The sequence below is a fragment of the Denticeps clupeoides genome, chromosome 1 (genome assembly GCF_900700375.1).
Source record: "Denticeps clupeoides chromosome 1, fDenClu1.1, whole genome shotgun sequence".
NCBI classification, from domain to species: Eukaryota; Metazoa; Chordata; class Actinopteri; order Clupeiformes; family Denticipitidae; genus Denticeps; species Denticeps clupeoides.
In genome coordinates this window covers 29,666,702-29,677,646 of record NC_041707.1, presented here as the reverse complement: position 1 = coordinate 29,677,646, position 10,945 = coordinate 29,666,702, and the positions used below count along the sequence as shown (strand labels likewise).

The 10,945-nt window shown below is 42.4% G+C and overlaps 2 protein-coding genes across 2 annotated transcripts; both read left to right on the top strand.

Moving 5' to 3' along the window:
- Positions 1–482: 482 nt before the first annotated feature.
- Positions 483–3,922, top strand: LOC114780624 (actin, alpha cardiac). Its single transcript, XM_028967766.1, has 9 exons — positions 483–528; positions 1,349–1,493; positions 1,676–1,804; positions 2,170–2,280; positions 2,363–2,447; positions 2,799–2,960; positions 3,093–3,284; positions 3,372–3,553; positions 3,668–3,922. The coding sequence occupies exons 2-9, from the start codon at positions 1,365–1,367 to the stop codon at positions 3,809–3,811; spliced, it is 1,134 nt and encodes a 377-aa protein (XP_028823599.1). The 5' UTR covers positions 483–528; positions 1,349–1,364; the 3' UTR covers positions 3,812–3,922.
- Positions 3,923–4,480: 558 nt separating this feature from the next.
- LOC114790724 (rho GTPase-activating protein 11A-like) lies at positions 4,481–10,905 on the top strand. Its single transcript, XM_028981018.1, has 11 exons — positions 4,481–4,926; positions 5,466–5,536; positions 5,803–5,899; positions 5,991–6,247; positions 6,430–6,593; positions 6,800–6,916; positions 7,168–7,341; positions 7,426–7,558; positions 7,961–8,069; positions 8,711–8,825; positions 8,908–10,905. The coding sequence occupies exons 1-11, from the start codon at positions 4,801–4,803 to the stop codon at positions 10,344–10,346; spliced, it is 2,802 nt and encodes a 933-aa protein (XP_028836851.1). The 5' UTR covers positions 4,481–4,800; the 3' UTR covers positions 10,347–10,905.
- The last annotated feature ends 40 nt before the right edge of the window (positions 10,906–10,945 follow it).

Sequence of the window (10,945 nt, the reverse complement as noted above, 5' to 3'; positions counted from 1 at the left end):
TAGGGATCAATTGCTATTGTTCCTGTTATTGTACTTTTTGTTATTATTTAATTGTAATTTTTTTTTTTTATTAATATTTTCAGATAGTACTAAAAGGTTAATGCTTACTGTGGTTATGTAAGTCATTTTATGTCACAGAGTTGATACATACCATAATGACAATGAGGATGAATTACATCACACTTAAATCATATTCCTGGAGAGCACAAATAGTCATAAAGGCATTCATAAAGATTCTTCTGAGTAAACCTACATGAGTCCATTTCATTCTGCATTTCAAAAATCTGAGCTATTTTAAGCAGTATGTCTGTCTGTCTATTTTGGTGGGGGTTCTATCATACCTGACCAGAATCATTTGCTTGTGGAATGTTTTCTCTCTCTCTCTCTCTCTCTCTCTCTCTCTCTCTCTTTTTGGGCTTGTGCAAACCAGAGGCTCTGCCCCCGCCCCTTGACTAGGCTCTTATTTAAGGCACTTCATCCATATCGGCCTTTGTCCCAGTGGAAGCATCAGTCTTGTGATACAACTTGGTACGTACATCTCACTGTGTTTTTCTGTATATCTTCTTTATGTATTAATGACGTTTCAAATTAGAATAACAGCCACTCATATAATAACATTTACATGCAGGTCATTTTACTTTGTGTGACCGTGTTAATTACCAAAAATCCAGAATTTACAGGAAGGACCCAAGCGTATACTGAATGCAATGTTTAATGAGTTCAGAAATTAGAATTGCTACAAGTGTCAAGAATGTTGGTAACACAGCTGGTCACTCTTCACTAGTTAGCAGCAGCCAAATTGGCAGAGGACATCATACTCAGATGAACGAAGCCATTAAAGTCTGAGTGAGCACACAGTAATCAGAGGTGCTACAATGTGTCGACAGCTGCAATGGGACCTGGCTCTGGAATGACACCAAGCTGTTTCACATGTCAAGCATCTACTGATAGGGGGGTCTGAGAAAGGGTTCGGACAGCATGACAGGAGGTGTCAGGATAATACATAGTTCAGCTGGCACAGGGCTGGTGGGTAGGCCTTTTTTTGGCTTTCTCCAGCAGACTGAAAACCCTTGTACAAAAGTTAGTAATCACATTGTCAACCAAAAAGAAACACTACTGTATTGAAGATCACATCATTCAGAAAGTATAATCTACTACAGTATCATCTAACATGTAAGCAACTTTACATGCCTTTTATTACTATTACATTGTTTGGTTGTCATGTAAAGTTATTATGTACATCAACAGCTGGCTAATTTGCAACAGGCACAATGAAGGACCATTTCCCTTCTCTCTAGTACTAATAATTTTTAGAAGTTTTTGTTGATTTTGTTGGTATTTTGCACAGACCACAAAACGCCATCATGTGTGACGAGGACGAGACTACCGCCCTTGTGTGTGACAACGGCTCTGGCCTGGTCAAGGCTGGTTTCGCTGGTGATGATGCTCCCCGTGCTGTCTTCCCCTCCATCGTTGGCAGACCCCGCCACCAAGTGCGTTAAATTATTAATAACAGACTTTACTTTATTCATTTTATCATTTGTGGGCTGACCTGGTTTTAGAAATGAATGCAGTATCAGATCAGGTTTGTCGACCAAATGAATAATTGTCTGAATATCCATCAGTTTTAGGATGTTGATCACTGATCAAAGTTTTCTTGGTGATTCTGCTACAGGGTGTCATGGTGGGTATGGGTCAGAAGGACAGCTACGTAGGTGATGAGGCCCAGAGCAAGAGGGGTATCCTCACCCTGAAGTACCCCATTGAGCATGGTATCATCACCAACTGGGATGACATGGAGAAGGTTAGTAAATGAGCTTATTGCCTCAATACAGTAAATAATATTTAGCTACTAATATTCATCCCATTGTATTCAGTCTATTCATCTGATGGGAAATTGTACACAGAAAGTTGTCTCTTACTACTAGAAGTATATTATTAGGAATGAGTTTGTGATAATTCATTACTGAAATTAAACTCAGTTTATATTATTGGTCATCCAGCCTCACACCAAAGTAATTACATACAAGAAATGGTTATTTAGTTCTGTTATTTAGAAGGGCAGCTTCTCACTACAAAAGAATTGGAAGGACTAGAACTGTTAAGTCACTGAATATTACAAATGTAGAGGAACAATGTATCATCATCCGTTCATTAAACCCTTGTCAGATCTGGCACCACACCTTCTACAATGAGCTGCGTGTGGCTCCTGAGGAGCACCCTACCCTACTCACGGAGGCCCCTCTTAACCCCAAGGCCAACAGGGAGAAGATGACCCAGGTAATGACTACACTACCCCCCATTCATAAATAGCTCCTGTGACAGGCATGCTCTAACATTTGCAAATAATATCCTCTTCTAGATCATGTTCGAGACCTTCAACGTTCCCGCTATGTACGTGGCCATCCAGGCTGTACTGTCTCTGTACGCCTCTGGCCGTACAACCGGTCAGTATCCACACCACTAAAATGTCCAAGAACCTCAGCATTAACAACTGAATAGCAGAAGTTTTATACACAGTGATTTCCTAAGAGAAACCATGAACAGTTTGGTTTAGGGGTCAGAATAAAAATGAAAACATCAGCTTTTTACATACTTATTAGTTGACAGCTAGCAAGATTAATGGCCTTTGCACTATCATGGATTTAGACTGATCCTCCATTGGCATGGCACTAAACACCACCTATAGCTGCTGATGTCACTGTCATTGTTAGTTTATGATGTGCTACATACCCTGCTACATGTGGCTTGGCAACCAGCATGTACTAACAAATCTGCTGTCCTGGCGCCCCCTGTAGGTATTGTGCTGGACTCCGGTGATGGCGTGACCCACAATGTTCCCATCTATGAGGGTTATGCTCTCCCCCATGCCATCATGCGTCTGGACCTGGCTGGTCGTGATCTGACTGACTACCTGATGAAGATCTTGACAGAGCGTGGCTACTCTTTTGTCACAACTGGTAAGAATATGTGGTATTTACAAAGAGAATAATTGCCTATGTGTGTAACAAGTTTATAACAGTTATTTCATTTACATTTCACTTTTATGGTTCTTAACTTACCACTCACTTCTGAAAATGATTGGCCCACAGCTGAGCGTGAAATTGTTCGTGACATCAAGGAGAAGCTGTGCTATGTAGCCCTGGACTTTGAGAATGAGATGGCCACAGCTGCATCCTCCTCCTCCCTGGAGAAGAGCTACGAGCTGCCTGATGGCCAGGTTATCACCATTGGTAACGAACGTTTCCGTTGCCCTGAGACTCTTTTCCAGCCTTCCTTCATTGGTAAGTCTCACTCACAGAAGTATCTAATGTTCATTTAACAGTAAAGTGATTTCTGAAACTGGCCTTTATTTTCTTTTTACCTATAAGGTATGGAGTCTGCTGGTATCCATGAGACTGCCTACAACAGCATCATGAAGTGTGACATTGATATCCGCAAGGACCTGTACGCCAACAACGTCCTTTCTGGTGGTACTACCATGTACCCTGGTATTGCTGACCGTATGCAGAAGGAAATCACTGCCCTGGCCCCAAGCACCATGAAGATCAAGGTGAGTCCAGTTTGAAAAGCAAACCTTCATTTAAATTGTTCTATACACTTAGCAAGTTATTGTATCACACAGAGAGGTATAATAATAGTTTTGTTCTTTTTTTCTCTCCGTCAGATCATTGCTCCTCCTGAGCGTAAGTACTCTGTCTGGATCGGTGGCTCCATTCTGGCTTCCCTGTCCACATTCCAGCAGATGTGGATTAGCAAGCAGGAGTATGATGAGGCAGGCCCCTCCATTGTCCACAGGAAGTGCTTCTAAAACAGAAGCAACCTCCTTTCCGATGTGCATTCATACTGTATCGTTTACTGTATATACATGTACTGTTGTAATAAAGACAATTGATTGTGACAGTATTGTTACAGAATCAGCCTACCATTTGAAGTCTCCTTCATTATATATTAGACAAATCTTCACAGCCATCATATGAGAGTAGCATGTTTTGCTACTTATTTTGCTACTAGCCCAAAGAAGCTGCCAAAAACATGTAAAACTTGTAAAACACGTGGAATTGTTTATAGCCTTTTGCTGTCATCAATACATTATACTGATAAATTATACTATTATAAAATGGAACAATACTTATGGGAATTGGTAGAGAAATGTGTAAGTTAAATAAATTGATCTGCAAAACAGACGCGTTTCCATAATCAGAATCATGATGGGTACAACAAATGCATTATCTATGGCCAAATCATTTCAAATGGTCACGGATATCTGTGTAATATAAAACATGTCAAATTAAAAAATCTACTATAAATAAAATAAACTATATGGTTCTAGAAATATAATTTCAGAAGCATATGGTTTATATATACAAAATTGCAACACCGCCCTCACACTGTCCACTAGAGGTAGAAAAGCCAGGTTTTTATTCAGGCGATGCGAGAGACATCCTCGGGGTCCTAATATTTGAACGTTTCGCAGCCAATCGCAGTTGATCATAATGGAAGCGCTGCCGTTTAAACCTTTGCGGAAGGTAGTCGAGGTTGGAGGCGGGTAGTAGTGTAGTTGTTTGCGTGAAATGGCTTAGGTAGAGTATAATTTTGTCCAGTCGCGGCACGTTTATAGGTAGTTGGCAGAATGCTTTCAAACCACGCGATTTCGCAATGTGTATGCTTATAGATAACAGTTTATTTCTCTTGCTAAGTGATCGGATCGGTAGTTTATTATTTAGCTTGAGAACAGTGAGTTTGGCGGCAATCGCTCCGGCCCGAGACCATTATTCTCGACTCCGGTAGGGGCTGAAGATGAAGGTTTTAGAAAAAAACGTCCGGCGGCTTGCAGTGCTGCAGCACCTCCGGTCCGTTTACGGAATAAAGACGAAGAACCGGTACAAAAGCAAGCCGAGCAGCAAGATGCCCGCAGCGCACTCGGTAAGCGTGTTAATGCATTTTAACCCAAGCCGTTTCCAACAGCAACATCTGCGCCGTAATGAAATCAGCTCGTTCGTTGTTCTGGTAAACGCGTGGTTCTGCAGGAATGATCAGCCTGGCTTTCAGTGATACCGGAGCGGGGACGTGAACATATGAAAAGTGTTTTTGAATAGGACCATTCATTAGTGCTGCGTGCTTTTCCCCATCTGCGCAAACCTCCCGTCTGTCTGTATGAAGTGGCGCTCAGTTACTGTTTTCAACGAAACCGACTGTACCGTGAGGCTTCTTATTAAAGCAAATTCGAGTCGGCGCTTGAACAATGCCCGTGTTATGCTGCGTTTTGGACATTTTGAGAAGGTGCACAGTCGTGAGGAAAGGAATGCAGTCAGAGCAGGGTTGCCACTGGCTGTAGGCACATTAGCTCCAGTTCAGACTTGCTTGAAGTTTTATTGTGACATTCGGGTTGAAATAAAAAATGTTGTGATATCTGGAGGAATGATTTGAAGTGTTGTTTTTTTTCCCTCCCCTCCATGCCCCAGGTGAATATTTTTGGAACTGCCCTGGATGCTTTGCAGCACTGTTTTGTGCAGGACTATGGCAGTGTACCATGGTGAGTTCTGTTTTGTTTTTGTTTTTTTTTTTGGTATGTTGAACAGTGAGTTTGGACTTGTGTGCACAAGAGCAGATTAACCTGTATAGAAACAGTTGTTGTTGTTTTTTTGTTTGTTTGTATTTTTTTTATTGGCAATTTAACTGATGTTGCAATTTTTAAATTGGCAACATCAGTAATTTAAATCAAGTGGGGTTGGGATAAATGCCCCATAATTTAACTTATTCTGTGTAAATATGATTTCATTAATTTATTTATTTATTCAGTTTTTTGGTGGACGCTTGTACAAGGCTGTTTGAACACACGCAGACAGAGGGCCTATTCAGAAAGTCCGGCTCTGTTGCTCGTATTAAGGCTCTTCGGGTGAGTGATTACTCCGTCTGACCTTCCTCTTTTTAGCCCTGGGACCTTGGCCGGTGGCATTGTTTGACAGGGTTGTGTTGTGTCTCGGCAGGCTAAGCTGGACCAGGGCGAGGACTGCCTGTCCTCAGCCCTCCCCCTGGATGTGGCTGGCCTCTTGAAGCAGTTCTTCAGGGAGCTTCCAGAGCCCATCCTTCCCGTGGATTTGCATGGAGCTCTACTTAAAGCTCAAGAGCTGGCAACATTGGTGGAGAGAACCAGGGCTACCATGCTACTGTCCTGTGTGCTGCCTGAACAAAATTTAAGTTCTCTGCAATACTTTTTTAGCTTCCTTCAGAGTGTCGCTAAAAGGTATATCCTACTTTACTGTTTATTATCTGTGTGTTATCTGAATTTGCATCAAAGCACTCAAAATTCCATCTCTTGCTTGAAGTGATCACACACCATGTAAAGCTGTCTGGTTCTGGCTATCAGTGTTTGTGGACATCACTCTTTTTCATATGTTCATAAAATGATTTATGCATTTAATCCAGGAGTGCAGAGAACAGGATGGACAGCAATAACCTCTCGGTGATCTTTGCCCCTAACCTGCTGCACTCTGCTGAGGGCACAGAGAAGATGAACGCCAGCACTGAGAGGAAGTTGAGGCTCCAGGCTGCTGTTGTGCAGTGCTTTATTGAGAATGCTCAGGACTTTGGTAAGGAACCAGCCAAATTTAAAAAAAAAAAAAAAAAGGTGATGTGGGTTAAATTAGCCTGGTAAATTATAGTGTGACTTAAAAGAACTGACTCCCTGTTGACTTATTGTAAAAGTTCTGTTTTTGGGCTCACATGCTCTGTAAATGTGGAAGTACAACATGTGATGGTCATTCTCTCCCCCCCCCCCCCCAACCCAACATATCAGGTGTGGTCCCATCCATGTTAGGCTGTGAGGCTGACCTCCTCTCCCCTCCAGCCAATGCTGTGGATGAGTCCTGCTCGCACTCAGGTCTTAGGAGGAGTCACCGCAGAAGTTTAGGAGGTGAGACCCAAGTGGAGTTGGTGGTTTTGCTTTTATTTTATTTTTTTAGCCTTTGCTTGCTTTTTCTGGCTGTGACCATGCTATTGGCTCTGCCTTTCAGCGATCTCCTACATTTTTTTGCTTTTGAATCCTTTCTGTATGAAACATTTTTCTTTCGTTGCCTGTCTATTGTGTACTGTGCCTTCAGCAGTGACTTTTGTTCCGCAAATCAGTATTTATGCATAGTTTAATGTAAAACTTCTCTTCTGTAGTCTTTTCAACAGCAACCCCTGTCCTTTCAACACCCAACACAAAGCGTAAGCTTCCCGCAGAGTGCGCGCAGAGCCTTGGCTTCTCCAACAAGAAACGCAGGTCCCTCAAAAAGAACTTTGGCATTGAGCTTCTCCCAAACCCTCTGTTTGGTGCTGGTTCTACTCCAGGATCAGGTATTGCTGTGCTTCTAGTGAATGTCTGTGTAGAATGTGGACAATTTGTTCCTGATCACACTTCTTTTGCTATCACTATTCTAGTGCAGAGTGCTTCAGGATGCCTGGACTCTTCCCATAATGCAGCGCCATCAGCAGGGAAGATGAGGAGACTGTCTGCAAGCTCAGCCAGAAGGAAAAGTAAAAGGCTGAGCTACAGAACTAATCAGATCAGCAGGTAAGCCGGTTCTTAATTCAACGCTGTATTTTCTATAATCAACTGCAATCTTCAAATTGTGTCTACAACTGAAGTGATTGTTCAGCACAGCACACAGTGCCCACAATGAAATTTCCTCTGCATTTAACCAATCACCCTTGGTGAGCAGTGGGCAGCCATGAAAGGTGCCCAGGAAGTAGTGAGTGGATGGTGCTTTGCTCAGTGACACCATGGCAATTTGGGAACCTTCTGATTACGGGCAGCTTCCTTAACCAAGTGGCCACCACTGCTCCTAAATCCTGGAGGGTCAAAATGTTTTAATTTCAACCAACCATGTATGGTAACCAACCATACACTTGAATATGTGCAATTGTGACATTGCTAAAGCGTGTGATGTGAGAACGTCACCTGTGTTGGTTATAGGGTTGAATCCGGGAAGACTGGCTGCTTCTCCCCAAAAGTGACTAAGAAAGAGGCAGTCAGGAAATCCCTGCGCTTGCGCTTCAGCCTGGGCAGGAGCAGCAAAGACCCTGTAAGTTCAGCTTCACTGTAAGCTCCCAACCCACAATGTTGCTATTCTCAAATGTCAATCAATAACGTTGCTTTACAGTGATCACTTTACTGTGTGTGCATGCAAGCGCGTGAGAGGATTCACTGCTGCATGACATTGCATGAAAGCACTTTAACTGTGGCAGTCAATATCTTATTGTTAGGCTTTATTAGTAAGCTTCATTTTAGCAATGTATTTCCTTTGGTGGTTGGAATATAATTACTAAGCTAGTGCCATTTTTGTATCTAAGTCTACAGTATAATTTTTTTTGTTTGTTTCTCATTTTCCTTTTTGCTGTTAATCACGTAAATTCTGCAGCCTTCATAAAAGCCACTATCTTGTATATTTTAAACATTATAAAAACTGAGTATTGTACGATAATCACTTTCATTGTAAAGTATACATTATTTCAATGTTATAATAAAATAATATTGTTCACCAGATACAATCATTAGTTTTTATTTCACATTGGGAATGTTTGTTGTAAGTGAGAGCGGGCTAATGCTCAATTCAGACATTTCACAACCCCTGGCTTGTATGACAACTTGCTGTAAAGTTTCTTAGTAAGAAGCAGGTCCTTCCATTTCAACAATGTCATTTCCTGTTCACTTCCGCTGGAAAAGGGTTCAGAGGCCATTGGCTGGCGACTGGCCACTCAAGATAGCACCACCAGTTTTCATCTCACCACCGAGCCCAGCCTTAGCCCTGCTGTATTGCACATCACAAATGCTCCCCAAGGTATGTATTTATGTATATTTAATTATACTGTAACTATAGGTATGTTTGTTATACACACACACACTTTATTTTTTGCTCCCAGGTACCAAATTCTTCAGTAGCTCTGAAGATAACCTGCTGACCCCAAAGAGCAATACTGCGTCCCATCGGACATCCTGGATTGGAGAGACACCGGACAGGGCCCATGCATATGGGTTAGAGTCCTCTTCCAGCACCCCTATGAGCATGTGCTTGAAAGGAAGCCACCACTCTGAGCCAGCTCTAGCCACAAGCAAGCCGTCTCAGTTCAGTGGTGTCCCAAAAACCCTCTGCTGTGCCACCAGTGTGGATAGTTTGGATAGCTCAGATTCTCCCTCTGCCACTGGCCCCACCCTGCTCAAGGTCAAGAGGGCTTTTAGAGAGTCTGGCAGTGACTTGCAGGCCATCCTCAGAGAGCATAGTACATCCTCTGGAGAGGAGGTGAAACAAGTGGAAAATGGTGACACTGATCAAATAGTTATTAGTAATGCTTTAAAATCCCAGGACAACAAGGACCGTTCCAATGCTTCTACTACTGTACACAAGTGCTTGCTAAAGAACCACAATGTCACCTTTGGTCATATAGAGCTTGTTCCATTGTCTCCCTTGCATATGGATATTGGTTTGTTTGAGTTCGGTGCATCAGATACCCCAACTGGACACGTTGAGTTTTGTGACGTGTCCACTTGTGCCATTAATGGAAGCTGTGATTCTCCAGATGAGCCAGAGTCCCAGTCAGTCAACTGCAGTCAGTTGATTGAAGCACTGGATATCCAAAGTCCAGTGTGTTTCAGACTGAGCTCTTCTATCAGGGGTCAGTCTACCCCATGCAAGTTCTTAGAGCCAGAGTTAAAACTGCCATCAGAGCCCCAAGACAAAATCAAGGAACTGCCAAAAGATCCAAATGTACCTGATCCTCACTCGCCATCAGTAAAGCAAATTCAAGCTTTAAAAGTTGCAGATCACATTAAACATTTCAATATGATGACCCTCACTTCACCAAAAAACAAAACAGTAAGGTCTCCTCTCAAGTTCCATCGGACTCCTGTAAAGCAGTCAGTTCGAAGGATCAACTCTCTGAATTGCAGATGCCATGCTGCTACTGGGGCGGCTCCTGTCAGCAAGTCCCCCCCAGTTATAAAGTCCATTAGCCTGGAGTCTGGGCTCTCTTCTGGGGTTCAACTCCAGCCTCCTATATTGGCTTCCAACCCCCGAGTCAGCAAAGAACACTCCTTCTCAAAACCCAGGCCCCCAGTGCTTCCTAAGAAGTCATCGTTTCGTAACTCTGACAAGCCCTGTGCTCTGGGTGATGTGACCAACAAGGTTCAACATAGAGCCAGGTTTGATGCTCCTGTGCCCCTGAAGAGTAATTCACCTGAGAGCCAGAAATCAGCTGTTCTGCAGCTTCTTGAGAAGGACATGAGTCACTACAGGGGCTCCCCTAGAAATCCTCTTACAGACGGGAGACTTATCTCAGCCACCAAGCCTATTGACTATTGCTAATAATAAGAGTCACACTCATTGAACCCTGAGCCTAGTTCAGGGATGTTTGCAATAGACCTGTATCCTGGGTAGACCTGGGCGCTACCAAGTACCAAAGTACTATATTACTATTGCTTCAGGGCTCTTAATTTATTGTCTTGATTTCAGTCAAATTTTATGAATGACTGTGTGTTCTGTTATTGACTTGAGTAGTGGAATGTTGTAAAAAATGACTGTAGGTTGAGCTGCTTTATTGGCAACTGATTTGAAAGGATATGCATGTGTTCTTGGTCTAGTTACGCCTTGCTTTTTATTTATATTTCAACAAAGTCCATCTTCCTAGAAAATCTGATCTTGTGCCACATTGTCCATTCTGCTTCATTAAGAGCTCTGGTATCTGTAGATGTATGGTCTTTTTCTGCTCAGGTATCATGTTAAGATCATAGGAAGGAAAGGATTCACATTTTCATTCCAAACCCAACAGCTGTTTATGTACTGAGGTGGAGAAAAAAAATGCATGTTAAGGGGTATTCTGTCTAAATTGGAAATGTTTAAAAAAAAAAAAAAAGATTATTTTGTACTGGCCTATAAAAAACTGGATTTAAAATTTCAAGTGTCTG